At 43.0% G+C, this 18955-nt stretch overlaps 1 protein-coding gene across 1 annotated transcript in view; it reads right to left on the reverse strand.

The window, feature by feature from the left end:
• RSRC1 (arginine and serine rich coiled-coil 1) overlaps window positions 1–18955 on the reverse strand; it is a 362617-nt gene that overhangs the window by 327996 nt on the left and 15666 nt on the right. Inside the window, exon 3 of the mRNA XM_075937794.2 lies at window positions 11416–11541. Coding sequence (XP_075793909.1) covers window positions 11416–11541 — 126 coding nt within the window. The remainder of the gene's footprint in view (window positions 1–11415; window positions 11542–18955) is intronic.

The following is an 18955-nucleotide window of genomic DNA, read 5'->3' on the forward strand; positions in this document are numbered from 1 at the left end:
ATTAATGCAACACGCCCCAATTCATGCCACTAAAGCCTTCATCCCACATCCTCTGCACTTCCACCAAAACACAAACAAAACAATCCAGACAGTCAGCAGACAGAAAAGGAATGATCTAACAATAAAAGCAAACAGTATCAGTAGAATTTGTTAAGGATAGTTGCAAGTACTGCCATATGGGTCATTTTAAAAGTTATTCATTCATATTTTCTGTTAGTGGAATCATTGCATACTTCGCTGATGGTTCAGAATCTTAACAAAAAGCAAATAATTCTCTTCAAAAAAGACAAGTATTTGTGCATAAGCAATGGAATCAAAGGTATTTTATTTTTCAAAAATTCAAAGATCTGTATTATTATTACTGCATTATTATACACTACAAAGTACGTAGGACCAAAATATAAGAGGGAAATTGTAAGCAATAAATGTTTGAGAGAAAACTTGGGTTCAATCTTGCTCAGTCAAAGGCAAGACTTTCATTGACTTCAGTGGGAGTATGATCAAGCTTTGTATTTGAGTTTGAAGCAGCATTTTCTAAAGTCGATCTTAAAACAGAAACATTTTCTTGTAATTCCAGCAGCAGCATCTTACATAATGTGCATAGACGCTGAAATTAAGGGGGTGGGGTTTTCATTATATACAGGGTTTACAGTTTGGTTCAGTAGCTCCCAGCACTCCCACTATAAAAATTGTTCCAGCACCCCTGATTATGTGACACATAATTCTGGCAATGCATTTTACAGATTATCCCCCTACACCTAGAGCTGTCTTGCACACCTGAGTAGCCTGTACACTGATGCTATGTCTACACTGGCAGCTTCTTGCGCAAGAACATCTTGTGCAAGGGTTCTTGTGGAAGAGGTTCTGTGCAAGAAAACGTCCACACTGCCATGTGCGAGCTGTGCTTTTGCGCGAGTGCCCATGGCAATGTGGACGCTCACTTGCACAAGAAAGCTCTGATGGCCATTTTAGCCATAGGGCTTTCTTGCGCAAGAAACCCCTGCCGAGTGTCCACACTGCCCTCTTGTGCAAGAGCTCCTGTGCAAGAGGGATTACACCTGTTAAAAAAGAGCATAGCTCTTGCGCAAGAAGCCCTCTTACTACGCCGTAATGTAAATTTCCTTGCGCAAGAGCGGACAGGCAGTGTGGATCCTCTGCGGATTCTTGCGCAAGAACGGCCACACTTGCACAAGAAGCCACGAGTGTAGACATAGCCTGAGTGTGTGGAGTTCTCTACAATTTAGTATTTTCATTCATTGATCTTTTTCATATTTCACTTCTCTGAATAATTAGGAGACCACATCCTTCTAGGACGTCAACATTCTAAAATAATTCTGACAAATCATCAGGGTTGAACATGAATTAATTCTAGTTTACAATGTCAGGAAAATAGAAAGTTTTCCTGACGTAAAAATAAATGAAAATTTCCTAAAACTATCCATACAAAGTAGCCTGCTTCCCACCTACTTTCAACAGCATGTACAAGTTTCAATGCTAAATTAATTAAGAGGAACATTTGTAATTAAAGAGTAAAAGTATTTTCAAATAAAACTCATGGGCAGACAATATTTTTCATTGGTAATCCAGAAACCCTATATTACCAACACTTATCATTTTAGAAGGTCTCATCCATTTGGTATATTGAACTGAGTTTAAAGTATTTCTTTCAAGTAACAGAAGAAACCAGAAATGCTTGGCAGACAAAAACAAACACGCAGATTTAAACACAGTTATAGTCTAGTGCTCTATAACCACTGGATTGCATGAAATCAAGGAAGGTGGTTTACTGTCCTTTGTTTTATGCTATTTAAAGCCCCATGAATTCAAAGATTTATATTAGGAGAGCTGATGTATAAGAAAATAGTTATTTTCAATTAACATGGAAAAACAATAATATACTCAAGACAGATTAATATTCTATGCACATAAAAATTATGCATATTTTAGTTCCTCCACCTTAGAGAAGCATAATACTCTAATAAGAAATATCCTAATATTCACCCAGCAATAATTTCAAGCTGATATTATTATTCTCATTCCTCTGAATAATATCCATACTTCAGGGTCATTTTCCTTCTCATATTCAATATCATGCATGCTTGTATCAAGATTCCTTTCTTCATATCCTGTCACAGTATCAATCACTGCCTCCTGTCCACTCAATCCACTTTTGATTTATCAGCCGCCGTCTTTCTGGACTCCATAACTCGACCCAAACCATTTTAACAAGACATTGACAAATAGCACCCAGTATCACATCAACCTGTTCCACTTAGTAAACTAAGAAACAGTAACTGTGACATCTCTGCATAAGTATTCCATTCTATTCCCCAGACTGATGTATATTAATGAGGAGATGGTATTTGAAATGCTTTTTCCACATCAGCATCTAATATGATCAAATTATGAAATGGGATGATTTATTAAATTTTGTAGAGCTGAAATATTTCTATCACTATATGTGTGGTTTTAGAAAGTGAGCTGTTGCTTTCAATTTCTCTACTGAAGATGTGCCTCCATTTCACAGACGAATTATTGTCTTTAAAAAGACTGCAAGAAGGCAAAATGTTATTAAGCAAATGCTCAGTAAAACAAACTAAATCAGTTTTAAATTTCCTAATTTAATGTAAATCTTGGTTGTTTTGCTGAAATTCAGTTTGTGATCTTATTAATTCATATTTGCATCATACTATCTTGCTGTAGGACAGTTTTAAATTTATAGCATTGCTTGGCAGCCTTACTTCTTGACTCTTAAGGTGCATCTGACATAAAATAAATAAATACAATATGCACATATTTTCTTATTCTCTGAGATAAAGAAAGAAAAGTCCATTTAGGTTACAAAAATATAATATCTACTCAAATATTACAAATAACTAGAATAGGATTTATCATTACAATTTTTGAGGATACTTGATACTCAATGTTTTACATGTTCAAAGCTCTGTACATCATTTATTATTAACCCTTACAAAACTCTTGTTAGAAAAATTACAAAAAAAATGTTAGACAGGCCATACTTTCACTGACATGCTCATTAATTTGAAAGCACAAAGTAGTCTAATGTTGCTGAAGAGAAAAGAGAAAAGACTGATAATGAGCCAGTGAGATTACAGTTTACAGACTATATCATTGTTCAAATCCAGGACAGGTAAGTAGGAATTGTAATAAAGCTAACACCTCTTCAGTCTCCAATATGAAATGAGTTTTGTGGTCTCAATCCACTTCCCAGTGGAAATAGTCACTACAGCTGCTCATCCTTGAAGGAGATTGCTCCAAATCAAAGTTGAGGCACATTGGCAGAAGAATGAGACAGTGGTCTAAGGGAAGCTTGTGCTTTTCCTTGCCACATTGCAAGCTATATCTGTTTAGTGACTAATATATCGCAGCCCTTATGTTTTTCAATACACCATCTTTTATAAGCAGTATGTCAAAAGTATTATTTTAATGATAGCATGAACTTAAATGTTCTAATATATCTGTACTGTTTGTGTCACATTTGTTCATTTTGTTGCTTTTAATTGAAGGTTTTTAATCAAAACTTGAAGTATCTGAAGGGGTTTAGAATATTATATTAATGAAAAGATGAAAGATCCTCCAACTTACTGATCAAATATTACATTTTTTTTTAACAGTTTGAAAAGCCATGTCTACCACAGAGGAAACCCAGGTCAAAATCTTTGATATCAGTACTTGAACCAGCAGACAGAGACTGTGAGTAAAATGGATACAGAACACTTATTTTAGGAGATCATTTGTCCTGATTTTGCTCAGTTTTAACACTTGATGAGAAACATACCTATAAGCTAGAGAATACATTAGTAACTATTCTACATATGCCTTGAGTAAATTTTCAACTTCATGCCTTCAGCCACTGAAAAAGTGCACCAGAATGTAATACACATTCTGGCATTGTATTACTATTTGAATATTCAATATTATTATCCTCTGTTATGTCTTATGGCAATGAGTTCCTGTGATGGGGCATTTGCCCGGCACTGGCCCTACAAATATTAAATGCAGCTGGGGGAGAGGGCTGGAGCTGTAGAGTGAGCAGCTGTGGAAGATACTAGCCAATTAGGGCCCAGCTGAGGGCAGTATAAATACAGGCTTCTGGAGAAGACAAAAGACTCACTCATTCTTGCTCCAGTTGTGGAGCAGGAGGGACCTAGCTGCCAGGAACTGCTATAAGGCTTCTTGACACAGAGCAGAGATGGGGAAAAGCAGACAAACTCCCAGGCCAAAGACTTACTCTCAGGCCTTGAGAGCATAACGGTTGCAGGCAGGCACGCAGGGCAGTAGAACACAATGGCTTTGTCTAGACTGGCAAGTTTTTCCGCAAAATCATCTGCTTTTGCGGAAAAACTTGCCAGCTGTCTACACTGGCCGCTTGAATTTCCGCAAAAGCACTGACGATCTCACGTAAGATCGTCAGTGCTTTTCCGGAAATACTATGCTGCTCCCGTTCGGGCAAAAGTCTTTTTCCGAAAGACTTTTGCGCAAAAGGGCCAGTGTAGACAGCACAGTACTGTTTTCCGCAAAAAAGCCCCGATCGCGAAAATGGCTATCGGGGCTTTTTTTGTGGAAAACCGTGTCTAGACTGGCCACAGGCGCTTTTCTGCAAAAAGTGCTTTTGCGGAAAAGCATCCTGCCAATCTAGACGTGCTTTTCCGAAAATGCTTTTAACAGAAAAGTTTTCCGTTAAAAGCATTTTCGGAAAATCATGCCAGTGTAGCCGTAGCCAATAGGTCTACACCACCTTGCCAATGATGAGTGGTTATTTCAGACTGCAGTTTGACCAATGCAGGGGCTAGATAACTGGCAGTAGGGTCACTGAGGCAAGGTCGGCAGATCCTACTCCACAGTAAAATTGATTTAATGTCTGCAACGGCTGCTACTAAAAAGACAAATTAGCACTTCAGTGGTTAAGAAGTAATTTGAAGCTTTCACTTCTTTCTATTGGCCATTCCCTCACCCCCCAATGGTTATGGTTTAGTCCTGCCTCATTAAAGTCAAAGCTCTTTCTTATATACAGTACTAGAACACCTTCCTAGAGTTGTTTGGGTGCTTAAGAAGGGGCTCAGGGAAAGGAGTGCAGGAATCCGGGCTGGGATAGTAAGGAGGGGTTCTGAACAGGGGAGTTTGTAGGGAGGCAGAGTACATGGGGGAACAAATCTCCCCCACAAAAAAAATATTCCTGCCAGGGCTACTTGCATTTTCCATCTGTCCCAGTCAGGACATGAAAGCAAAGTGCATATCTCGTCTGTCACCTGCACTCCCCAGCCAAAGTGAGCAATGCAGAAAACAGTGCACTTTCCCTTGAGGATTGTCCCTGTCTGAATCAGGAGTAAGGGGGAGCATCAGCTGCTCCTGCTCTCCCTAAAGAGCACTTGGGGGATGGGAAGACAGCCCTTTTGACCAGCTTGGTGATTGTCTCTTTTCTGTATGGTTTTACAAGAAGCAATCCCATTCCAGGCACATCCCATTTTCCTGGCATAACCAAACCCCTGCATTGCTTCAAGTTATGATCAGAGGAAGTTATGTTCCAAATTCGGTGGTCCCAGCTCTTACCATCTGGGAGGTGTTCTTAGACAAACTCTCTCAACTATATCTCAACCACACAGTCTTTTTGGACTTATCTGTCCTTCCTGTTGAGTTTATAGCCTGGATCCCCATTTGTCTTTGATCAATACTTCATTTTTCCATTAATGTTAAATGTGTCAAGGTCCTCTTCCATTTTTATTTTATTCTTTTCTGACACCCCATTACTTTTCTTGAATTTAACTCTGCTCCCCACCTGCTCTTCCTCAATGTCAACTATAATTTGTCCTATCCTTTACTGGGAAATAAAAAACAATTATAACACTCATATCTCCAGTCCTTGTCTGACTTGAGTGCTCCTCTGCAACAACTGTCTTTCCTCCAACTTCAAAATCATATTTGAAAAAAAGAACAGGTGATGATATTCGTGTGGGCTGCCCACATAAGCACCTTCACCCACAATATGACTGATGACCTATTCCTACCACACTGTTTTCTTTTCCTGAACATGACCCCTCTCCATCTCATTTCTCCCCTCCCCCCCTTTTTCATCTGAGAAATGGTGAGGGTAAAGAAGAGAAAAGTAGGAAAAAGATAGACAACAGGGGAAGGAAGCAAAATTGCAAAGAGGAATCCTGGAGCCAAATCCTCTCCCTCAATTCCTAAGGAGCTGGCAGCATAGACAAGAGGGGAAAGTAATGGGAGAAGAACTCCGGTATTCAATTTTGGCCAACAAGGGCAGCAGCACCATCTGATGGCTCTCTTCTACACTTGAAGATTGTACTCCAGCTCCCCACTGCTGTCTCACATTCTGCAGCAGCTGCTTGCAGTAGCTCAGGAGTGGTGGCCATTCACAGTGGACATTAGGGGAAGGAAGTAAAGCAAGATGTCAGTAGACTCAGGTAATAGTACAGTATATGGGACCATACCAACCCAATTCAAGGCCTGTCCACCTCTGTTAAAAAAATTTCCAAAATCTTTTCAATTTCTGAGCTAGTAATCTGAGCCCATCACTTGAAGACAAGTTAGATATCTGCAAATCACCAGGGCCCAATGAAGTACATACTAGAATACTCAAGGAATTGACTGAGAAGATATCTGATTCATTAGCAATTATATTCACAATGTCATAGAAGATGGGAGAGATTCCAGAGGCCTGGATAAGAACAAATATAGTGCTAGTCCATAAAAAGGGAAACTAAGAACTTGGGGAATAAAACACTGGTCAGTCGAACTCCTGTACCAGGGAAGATAATGGAGCAAATAATTAAGCAATTTCCAAAAACCTAGAAGATAAGGTAATAAGTAATAGTCAGCACGGTTTTGTCAAGAACAAATCATGGCAAACCAACCTAATTGCTTTCTTTAACAGGGTAACAAGCTTTGAGGATAAAGAGAAGCAGCAGATGTGGTATATATTAATTTGGTATGATTTTTGATACTGTCTCATATGATAGTTTCTCAAACAAACTAGGGAAATATAACCTATATGGCATTCCTGTAAGATGGGTGCATAACTGATTTGAAAAACTTTTCTTAGAGAACAGTTATCAGCTGTTCACAATCAAACTGAAAGGGTATAATATTGAATGGAGTCTGAATAAATCAGTTCTGGGTTCAGTTCAGCTCAATAATGTCAGAGAAGACATTTATAAAGTTTGCAGACAATACCAAGTTAGGATAAGTTGTAAAAGCTTTGGTAAATGGGATTAAAATTCAGATGACTTCCCGAGGTCTCTTCCAGCCCTTGGAATCTATAAAAATGATTGGAATAAACTGAAGAACTGGTCTAAAGTAAGTAACATGAAATTCAAGTAAGGACAAATGCAACAATAAGTGGCACACATACAAAATGTGAAATGACCACGCAAGAGTGCTGCAGAAAAGGATCTGGGGGGTCATAGTAGATCACAAGCTAAATATGACTCAACACGGTAACAACTGTAAAAAGGAAAACATCATTCTGAGATGCATTAACAGGAATGTTGTAAGCAAGACATGAGAAGTGATGGAAGAAAGGTACCACCAGAAGAGGGCTCACTGGCAAGAAGAGCTAATTCCCATGACAGCCAGCTGGAGGCGCCAGAGTGGTGAGCTGCAACCCCATCAAAAGTTAATGACAGCTATCTCTGGAATTATCACAGTGGTATGAGATACTTACAGGGGAATCTTATTCAGCAATGACCTCAGCACTACAAATCCCTAAGCCACTGGACTTCAGGTGCACTAGACAGATTTTGAGATAGGAAAGTAGCACTGGGGTATGAAATATTTATACCCCATCATTATAGCTGCCATCCAGTCGTTGAGGGAGAGAAAAAGAAAGCTTGCTGAGAAAAAAAAAAAACACCACACAAACAGGGAAACTTGTCCTTGTTGGAGGCCAAAATACAGTTGCAGCCCCTTTAAGAGCCAAAACGCCACACTGGGAGTTGGAAAAAAAAAGTGCATGTGCCAAGCAGGCTTCTGTCATAAGCCAAGTCACCCCAAGAAAACAGGTGCCAGTACGCACAGGGGAAAGTATGCCATTCCTTTTCTGTTTGCTGGGAAAATAGGTGACAGTACGTCATTCCTCATTATCACCTGAGCACAACTCCTTTAACTGTAAGTAGCACTCCACTTGTGATCACAGTCCATCTCCTGAATGATCTTACACTGTTTTATATATAATATTAGGGATCTAAAATCCCATTTAAAATGTTAACCAGTTAAACTATGTTTAATCAGTTAACCAGTCCACTGCCACAGGTGGGAGCCCGGTCAGGCTGGAGCAGCCCCCTGCAGCAGTATGGATGGAGAGCTGCTGGTTAACCAGTTACCAGTAAGCATCACTCTGTTACATTCCTACATATAGTACACATACCACATTTTTCAAGGAAAAAAACAAAAAAGCTAAGTTAAAACACTTGCCCAAAATTAAGCTTATAATGGAAATGGCAGCGGATTCTCCTTTAAAGCTGATGTGTAACTATTTTTTTAAAATAAAGTGCTCAATACCTACAAATAAAATGGATACCAAAAGGCATGCCATATAAGCAATTCTAAATATTACCTTCTGTCCACTTCTGCTGCAGAGATCCCAGCACACAATGTGCCATCACAGCAGAGTCCAGTCAATTATGCTTTTTAAATCATCTTGCAAAATGTTTCAACATTCTGAATGTTTTTTGCTATTTTATTTAGCATATACTTTTAAGCCTTGCAAGAAAAAAAAAAGTAATTGACATAACTCCTCCCCAGAAATGACCCTACTCCTTGGCTTAATGGGAGCTGTAACATCACAGCATGGTGCATACTAGAAAATCAGAGAGGAACAGCCATTGTGACCTCATGGGAAATGATAGAGCTTTATTTGTAAGTGTTTAATGTGCTAAACTCCTCTTGAGTTTAGGGAAATACTCATATATATTTACTTAAAACATGCCAGTAATTAAAAGTGAACTACAGCAATGCTTCCACAATTATTTAAAATTCTAGACTGTTATAAACTCATACATTTAATAAATAACATTTTGTACCATGGGACTAACTACTAAATGCTCAAGTAATTTCATGTTAGTGTTACTTAGAATATTTAAAATTACCCAATATTACCCATTAACCTCAGTTCTGTAATATATTTTCATTTACAGCTTTTGATTTTCCCATTTAGTTGTTTTAAATGAAATTTTTGTAAGCTTTACAGCCCATTCAGCAAACATTTAGGCACAAGTATTTCTAGTGTGTTCAATAACTTCTATTGTGTTTGTAGTATGGTTGTTATCCAAGTCCATTTGGAGAACCAATAAAGCTATTAAATAACCTAAATGCCATTACACATGTTCTGAAGAAGCAAATATTCAGACAATAGTTCTGATGCACATATGAACAACAATGTTGAAAGAACTGCTCATTTCTTTAGCCACATTTAGAAAAAAAAAAACCTCCTAATCAAGTACATTTAAAACTAAAACTTCACTTAAATACTTTATACAAAAATTCAGAATCAGGTGCTTTGCCTATCTGATAGTTATCAGCAACAGTAACATTCGGTAACATGATTTAGGCTAAGGATGTTCAGGACTAGTTGATTCCCCTGCACACACACTTGCTGCCTCTTATCAGATAGAGGCAACAAAGGGGTGGGGAAGAGGAGGTACTTCAAAGTGGCAGTGCCACACAGAGCCCAGGGTCAGCTGTGCAGTGCTGCCCCTTTGAAACACTGCCACAGCATTTCGAAGCAGCAGTCGTCACATGGAGCCTGGGATCAGCTGGGGACACCCTAGCTGACCCAGGGCTCCTTGCAGCATTTCCACAGAGATCTCAGGTTCCGAGGAAATGCCGCGCAGAGCCCAGGTTCATCTGGGGAGTCCCCAGCTGACCACAGCTCCGCGTGGCATTTCTAAGCGACAGCGCCGCATGGAGCCTAGAGAGCCTGCTCTTGTGCATTTCAAAGCAGCAGCACCCTCATAGAGCCTGGGGTCAGCAGGACTTCCCACCGGCCTCAGGACTGCACACAGCATTCCAATTTTGAAATGCACAAGAGCCACTGACTACTGGACTTGTAAATTAATCATTATTTAACATCCTTAATTTAGGCCAGTAAATTCGACAGAAAATTAAAATAATTATGTTGATCACTACTGAAACATTTTTCAAAGGATGCACATTTAACTAAGAATATGAAATTGTTTTTAAAAAACAAAATTAAAATATATTATAAAACTCTTTGAAGCCTTCTATTTCCAGAAGTAACCCTTGGATACACTTTTAGAACAGTCAATTTTTTAATAATGACTCTTTTTATTACTGAAAACATGTATTTGTCACAATCAATAAGATTTACCCCCCCCCCACACAAAAAAACCTATAGATTTCTGCACCATCGAAGTCTACAAATATTGGCTCTATACACATCTGAACACAAAACATCAGAAATTTGTATAATCTATAAACCCATGGTGTTCAACCAGCTCTGAAGTGAACTAGCATATACAACCAGCAGTGTGAAAGAAAACTGTCCATTAGTAAATACAGAGCTCTATTTAGAACACTGCAGAGAGCTCTTTTGTAAATAGTAAAGCACTCTCAAACCAAAAGGATGTCTGTCCCCTTTTATTTGAAGTTTTCCAGAAAGCAATCTTGATCTTCACTAACACTGATTTTAAAATGTTCCTTCCTTTTTTCTTAAACATTTAGTTTATAAATTTTATATTTCATTTCACATTCTATTTGTACGCTAAGATGTTTTAAGAAGTTTAGTTTGACAAGAATTGACTTTTGAAAAGAAGTTAAGACAAAATGATTAAATTATCATTTTAATTTCCTTTTACTTTTAAAGAAAAACTAAAACTATGTTCACTTAAGGAACTTGATCTTATGTCTACAGCTTAAATAAATGCCTCTTTGGCTATTTTTTTAAAAAGCAGATAGCTAGTTTCTAGATTCCAGCACTGATTTAACAACTTCTTAGAATTATTTCTCTGACATATTATAGCTAAATCTTTGGGCCATCCCCAGCCAGCATGATTGCACAATCCAACCCAGGACTCCCAGCAGGCCTGAAGGGGGGGGAGCTCTCCAATACCTGCCTCTCGCCCCCAAATCCCACACCTTCCCACCAACACCCTACCCTTCTCCCCCCGCTCATAGCACCCCATCCCCAAGGTCCAGCTTCAGAAATCACAAGATGTTCTATTTGAAATCTAAAATATTAATTTGCTTTCAGAATATTTTAAATTTATTGCAGATTGTTTGTTTTCCTCTGCCTTCCATACCCCCAGGAAAAGGTAATAATTCAATAGTCATGTTTTCAGTTTAATCAATTTTCCCCATATCTTTATGAAGAAACGCTATGTTATCATAGATTCATTTAAAATAATTAAACAGTCATACCTTCTTGTTCTACTCTTTGATCTTGATCTTTGAGACCTATAGGATTTTCCTCGGCCCCTCGATCGACTACGACTGCGTTTTCTTTTGGATCCATATGAAGAGCTACTGCTAGATCGATGTCTGCGTCTGAAATAACAATTTGTTATTAACAAATTTCTGCTTTTATCAAACTCCTATCAATGTGAATTTAAAAGAGATAATCTAATATTCATTTTTACTACAACTGCATCTAGAAGCCTCAACTGAGATGAGGTCCCATTGTGCTACATGTGGTATGTATAAATATTAAGAGACAGTTCTTGTGCCACAGACCTTATCCTCTAATGCAGGGGTGGAGAACCTCAGGCCCAGGGCCACGCTTGACTGGATCTGGTGCCCGAGGCTCACGGCTCCTGCTCCCCCAAATTGGGGAGCCACTGCTGGCACTCCAGCCCTCTTGCTGCCCCACCACAGGGCTGGAGCACACAAAATCTATTAGGCTGGGCCCCCCAGGCTCTGGTGTGTCAGGAGAAAGTGAGAAGTGTCTTTTTTCTTCTCAGTCAGGTGCCATGTCAGTGAGGGGGGTTTTTTTGGTGGTCAACCTAAGTTATGCTAGCTCAGCTAAGTGAGCAACATAACTGGAGTCAGCATAGCTTGGGTCAACCTCCTGTGGTGTTTTCACTGTGCTGCACTGACAGGAGGGCATCTCCCATCAACTTACCTTATTCTTTTCAGGGAACTGAAACGTGAATGGAGAGCATTCTGCCATTGATTTAGCACGGTGTTTCCCAATTGGTGCTCAGAGGAACCCTGGGATAAGTGGGGGATCTGTGAAGAGCTGGCACTCCCCCGCCCCCTCTGAAAGAGAGCGCCAGCTAGCCAGCTTCTTAAAGAAGCAGCACACTTGTTTCCCATTCCTCCCTGGCAACGCAGAGGCATAGTGAGGTGGGGGCAGAGGGAACAGTTGCTCCCAGCCGGCAGAGTAGGGGGTGCTGGACAGGGGTGACCACACTTGACCCAAAGCGGGGAAGGAAGCACTTCCCCTCCCCAAAGGAGCCGGCGCGTGCTGCCTGAACACCTGGGGTTGTGGCATCCAGCAACTTGGTTCTGCCACCTTCCTGCATGGTGTGTGTGGGGGGGGGAAGAGGGCACGAGGGAGAGGTCAGGAGACCCGGGTCTGTGCAGCTCCAGCTGTTCAGGCAGCACGCTCTGCCCTGGGACTCACCGTGCGCACTCCTGCAGAATGGCATTACGGAAGTAAGCTGCTAGAGTGCAAGAGCCCCTGCTGCTCAGGCAGCGTGCACGCCAGCTGTTCAGGGAAGAGAAGTGCAGTCTCACACTTCCCGTAACCCAGAGGTACTGCAGGATTTCCAGATACTGGTCCCAGCTGCCCCTTATCCTGCCCTGACCACCCACAAGTATCCTGTCCCCACCAGCACTGTCCCCAGAACCCAGCAGCGCCCTGGCCCCAGCACCCTGCCACCCACCGCAGCACCACCCTGCCCCTTGTCCCAGCATCCTGCCATCCACCCTAGCACCCAGCAGCACCTTGTCCCTGGCCCCAGCACCCTGCCACCCATTCTAGCACCCTGTTCCTTGTCCCAGTACCCTGCCACCCACCACAGCACCCGGCAGCACCCTGGCCCTGGCCCCAGCACCCACTAGCACCCTGTCTCCTACTCGCACCAGCACAGTTGGGACCACATTAGTGAGGCTTGGGGGATTTTTTGTTGCATCTCACTTGTGTGACCCCCAACTGACTTTTCTGTGGGTCAATGACCCTTGACTCAAAACAGGTTCCTCATCCCTTTCATAAATAAAGACAATGCTAAAACCTTTTGAGTTTGACATACTATTTTATTTAAAAATGAAGCCTGGCCAACATGCTCCCAATTGGGGCCAAATCCCCATCTCACTGCAGCATCATAATACTCCTTCAACACCTGACCCCAAATCTGAGCCTATCATACACTGGAACCCCCATCCTGAGCCTCTTACATCCCAAACTCCTGCATCCCCACATCCTCAGTCTTCTGCCATAGCACTCCTGCACCATCCACACTTCACAAATCTCTGTCCTGAGCCCATCATACCTACAGCCTCCTTGCCCTGAGCCCCTCACACATTCAACACCAAACTCCTGCACCCTCACATCCACAAGCCTGTGACTTGCTCGGCACCCCAACCTTCCACCTGAGCCCAACACTCCCCATCCTGGAGCCCCCTTTGCAAGCCAGCATCCCTTTCTCCTGCATCCAAATTCCCTCCCAGAGCTTGCACTTCTCAACCCTTTTCATACCAAATCCATCATTCCCACCTCCTGTCTCAACCCAGTGAGAGTGTTTAAGGGCTGGGGATAGCAAGTGATGGAGAGGAGGGGAACAGAGAGGATGGGGCCTCAAAGGGGTGGGGTTTTGGGGAAGGAATGTGATTTTCATGCATTGGAGGGTCCCCCCCTTTGGGGGGCGGAGGGTTTGGTTGACAAACCAAGGGGTGCCTTGAAATTCTGAAAAGGGTTCCATGGCCAAATAAAATTGGGAAACACTGATTTAGCGGGTCTTCACTAGACCCAATAAATCGACATTCGGTGCCTCAACTGCACAGCATCCATCTCCCTAATAGTGAAGACAAGCCCTAACTAGGTAAGATAAACAAAATGGTGGGAGGAGAAACGGAAGCACAGATTGCAACAAGTCAACGGTAAAGCAAGGAGGTGAATATAGTCCAAAGCCAAATGTACAGGATCACACCTCTTCGTGGCTTCTAAACACAAAACAAGGTTGAAGACACATTTAGGACTACATTCTATAGCAGAATCTATGGAGGTGTAAGGATCAACTGCATGGAATATAGTGTAGAACTGAGAATAAGGTTGCAATAATAAATATAAAATTCAGGAAATATGAAGTTATGCTTTCCACAGCCACACAGCAATTTTTCAGCCACTGTCTTTATGCAGTATGTTCTATCAATTTCTTGTCATATGCATAACTTAATATATTTGTTACCTGAACTTTCATAATGGGTTACCTTAATTTTGCATTTACGTATGCTTTCAGAATTTACATTTACAGGCAGTCCCCGAGTTACGCGGATCCGACTTACGTCGGATCCGCAGTTATGAACGGGGCCGTTCCTCTCCCTGGTCTCCAGCAGACAAGGGAGAGGAAGCAAAGCGGCGGAACACGTGGGCAGCGGACAGGGCTGTCCGCTGCCCACGCGCTCCGAGGCTTGGCTCTGCTTTGCCCCCCCCTTCCCCTGGTCTGCAGACCAGGGGGACGGGGAACAAAGCAGAGCAAAGCCACGGAGCCCGAGGGCAGCAGGACAGCCACGGCGCGTCTGGGCTGTCCCGCTGCCCCCGTGCTCCATGGCTTTGCTCCGGACACCTGTGGTACAGCAGCTGGGGCGCTGCCAGTTGGTCCTGTAGCACCGCTCTGGGCGCTACTGGACCAACCGGGCAGCACCCCAGCTGTTCTGCCCCAGGCGTCCTGATTCAGCCACTGCTGGTCAGATTCAGCAGCGGCTGAATCAGGACGCCTGGGGCAGAGCAGCTTGGGTGCTGCTGGGTTGGTCCAGTAGCGCCGAGGAGCGGCGGCGCTACTGGACCAACCCAGCAGCACCCCAGCTGCTCTGCCCCAGGCGTCCCCAAGTCAGCCGCTGCTGAAACTGACCAGTGGCTGACTACAGGAAGCCCCTGCCCCGGGCTTCCTGGAATCAGCCACTGATCAGTTTCAGCAGCAGCTGACTTGGGGATGCCTGGGGTTCTTAAGTTGAATCTGTATGTAAATCAGAACTGGCGTCCAGATTCAGCCGCTGTTGAAACTGATCAGTTTCAGCAGCGGCTGAATCTGGACGCCAGTTCCGACTTACATACAGATTCAACTTAAGAACAAACCTACAGTCCCTATCTTGTACGTAACCCGGGGACTGCGTGTACTAATATTTTAAATTGCCCTATACTATCATAATTTCAGTTATCACTATTAGAACTTGAAGATTCCTCCTCAATTAAGTGAATAGTATAAAAAGGATGGAATTCAATTATTTATTTCAGTACATAAAAATGCATCCTTCCAATGTGTTGGTACACATTCAGCACATGGGAACACTCTTAGAACAGCAATATTAAATAGAAATCACCCCCAAAACATGGATCCTTGCAAATCCCCTCCTTCCAAAACAAAACTCTAATCACCCCCACTAAAATACATATCCATCCAAATTTAAATCCTGGAAGAAGGAGTGAGCTTTGCTTTTGAGACTTTATAATGCAAACAAATATCAGAGTAAAGAATCCTTCATTCACATGACCCTCTGACACTCCAAGTGACATATGCCCCTCAATTGAGCACCCATATTCTCCACTAATTGATATATAAGTAGTATGTAGCCCACAAAGAAACGTTGCTACAATCGGGTCTCTAGGTGACCAAGACATGCATCACTGTGGACATGGATTACTAGAGGAAGAAAGGTTACTTCCTATTTAAGTGTGGTTATATATAAAAACCCACAACCTCTTAACACCTATTACCTAAAAATAGAGAAACAAGTGATCAGAGATTCGATTTTGTCATAGTAAAATTATGCATAATTTACAACACAGTTGTGATAAAAAATAGATAATTTTATGTTATGGTCATTTTAACCTTGGACACAGCTGCCACATCCTCTTAAAAATAGGATTTGATCAAAGACAGCAAACTATTAGTCAGTGTTTAAATTATGGTGGGACATAAGAGCCCTTGCCTGTGGCCTCCCTTCTATCTGTTCCCCCTACCACTTTAATTCTCCCCCCCAGCCCATAGACCCTTCTTCACTGTGCAGTCTCTTAAATGGAACAGGGATGGGGATACTCCACTCACACCCCAAGTCCCCTGTTATCTGCCTCCTTCCCCAGTTCTCAACTACCACCCCCACAAACCAGAGATGACCCATCTCGTCCTAACCCCTTGCTAGGAGCAGTTGCCCAGGTTCAACATTTCACTGATGGATTCCAGGCTCTACTCTGGAGAAGCCTCTTCATCTCCATAGGAAGCAAAAGGTGCTGCCTGGTGGCAAGGCCACTTAGTTGGTGGAAATTAGTGGAAATACCAGTGCCAGATCCCAACCAGACCATTCCTCCTTTTCGTGATGGGCTGGGGAGAGAGATTGGGCAACCAAGGGGAAGAGGGAGGCAACCTCAAGAACCAGGCAATCTGCAAGGAGGGAGGAAGGCAGAGAATGGCACGCAAGAGCCAAAGATCCAGCCCTGCCCTTTAAGAAAACTGCAGAAGGGAGCAGAGTATGGGCGGTGAGTTACAATGGAAGGAGGGGACAGACAGAATGTTTGACACAGGGAAGGAGGGAAGAAGGGAGCTATGGGCATTGGGTAGATACAATAGGCTGGAGAGAGGTGGCTTAAAGGCAGAGGCAAAAAGTAGGCAGGACGTAAGGCCATGGTCACCAACCCTTCAAATCACAAGATGTTTGCCCCCCACCGATTTACTCCCGCCCTCAAGAAGCCCCACTACCTACCCCCAGTGACAATGGAGGTAACGCCAGCTTCCTGCGGGGTGGATGGAAGTCCAGCAGCTGCACACCACTTCCAGGGGTTCCAGAAGTGCACTGGCTGCTCCCCTCCCCTAGGTCTGTAGTGTGCCGGGGCTTTCCCTCCTCTGCAGGGAGGAGGAGGAGTTGTCCCCAGAAGAGTCCTGGCAGATGCGGGTGTGGGGGACTCCCTGCCCCCAGCAACACCTTGTCCCCTGATGCAGAACCCTGTCCCTTTTCCCCTGTCCCCCACTGGCACCCTGTCCCCTGCCCCCACTAGCACCCTTCCCCAGTACCATGTCCCATGCTCCCACCAGCACAGTTGGGTCCACATTAGTGAGGCTTGGGGGGTTTTTGCATCTCACTTGTGTGGCCCCAACTGACTTTTCTGTGGGTCAGTGACCCTGATTCAAAACAGGTTCCCTGCCCTTCTCATTAATAAAGACAATGCAGAAACTTTTTGTGTTTGACATAGTATTTTATTTAAAAATGAAGCCTGGCTAACAAGCCCCCAGCTGGCTGCAGCATCATAACACTCCTACACCGTCCATCCCCACCCCCCAGATCCTAGATCTGAACCTATCATACACTGGAACTCCCTACCCTGTGCCCCTGACATACCCCAACCCAAATTCCTGCACCCTCACATCCACAAGCTTGTGGCTTATTTAGTACCTCAACCCTCCATCTGACCCCAACAGCCTGGAGCCCCCTCCCCGAGCCAGTGTCCCCTTCTCCACCTCCGCCTGCATCCAAATGTCCTCCCAGAGCTTACACCACTCACCCCTTCCCACCCCCAAGTCCCTCATTCCCACCCCAGAGCCTACATATCCTGTCAACCCAGTGAGAGTACAGCTAGACTGCAGAAGTTTTTCCAGAATTCCAGAGATATCCCGGAAAAACTCTTCCGCATCCAGGGACACATTTGTTCTTCTGCTTTTTTTAGTGGAAGAGCAAACATGCTCTTTCGGTAACCCCTGTATTCCTTGTTCCATGAGGAATAAGTGGGCTTCCAAAAGAAGGGGTTTTTCTAACATTTGATCCAGTCGAGACAGGCCAAATGTTGGAAAAACCTCTTCCTACAGAAAAAAAAAATAAAAAAGCAGCAGTGTAGAGTGTATAAGGGCTGGGGATAGCAAGTGATGGAGAGGAGAATAGAGAGGGCAGGGCTTCAAGGAAGGGGTGGGGATCTTGGGGGAAGGATGGAGCACTAGATCTTGGCTTGTTCTCATTTAAAAAGTGATCTTGGATGTAAAAAGGTTGGAGACCACTGGAGTAGGGATGACGGCAAGTAGAAGATACTGTGGCAATGCAGAAGGGGTGTTATGAGTGAGGGAGAAGATGGGGGCAGATTGTGGAAGTTAACTGGTAGTGAGAAGGAGGTAATTAATAGTAGGGGAGGATACATAGCAGAAGGCAGGGGATAATGGGTAGGGAAGAAAAAGATAACTGATCAAACCAAAGTAATCAGTTGCGCTCACCTAGACCTTACTTAAAAAAAAAAATCAAATAGTTAGGATGTGAAAGTTTAACTCTGTAAACAGTTAACCGATAAGCCTGGGTTTATCAGTTAACGTTCACGGCTACACACAGGCTCTTGCCCTGCTCCTGGAGAGTCACATGCTGCCCCACAGTGCTGCCTCTGATACAGAGGCAGCAGCGTGGGATGGAAGGCAGGAGCTGGTACCCACACAGAGCTGGCTTAAAGGAGTTAACTGCCACCCTATGTGTAACTGTTGAAATTTTAATAAATTACACACATTAACACATTACTATGTTAGAAACTAACAAAAATATATAGGATCACAAAGTTTTCATGGGTAAAACCCATGTTATCAGATGAGTTGGAGTGGCTCATGGTACAATATTTATTTTTGTTAGTCTCTAAGGTGTCACAGGCCTACTAGTTTTTAAAGTTACAGACTAACACCACTACCCCTCCAAGACTTACTGTCACTCATTAACAGTTTGTTAGTTTGCTTTGATCAGCTGCCACACATTAATCATTTGTTAGCTCACGTTGATGTAGTCC

Source organism: Pelodiscus sinensis, chromosome 10, assembly GCF_052426305.1.
Source record: "Pelodiscus sinensis isolate ZL-2025 chromosome 10, ASM5242630v1, whole genome shotgun sequence".
Lineage (NCBI taxonomy): Eukaryota > Metazoa > Chordata > Testudines > Trionychidae > Pelodiscus > Pelodiscus sinensis.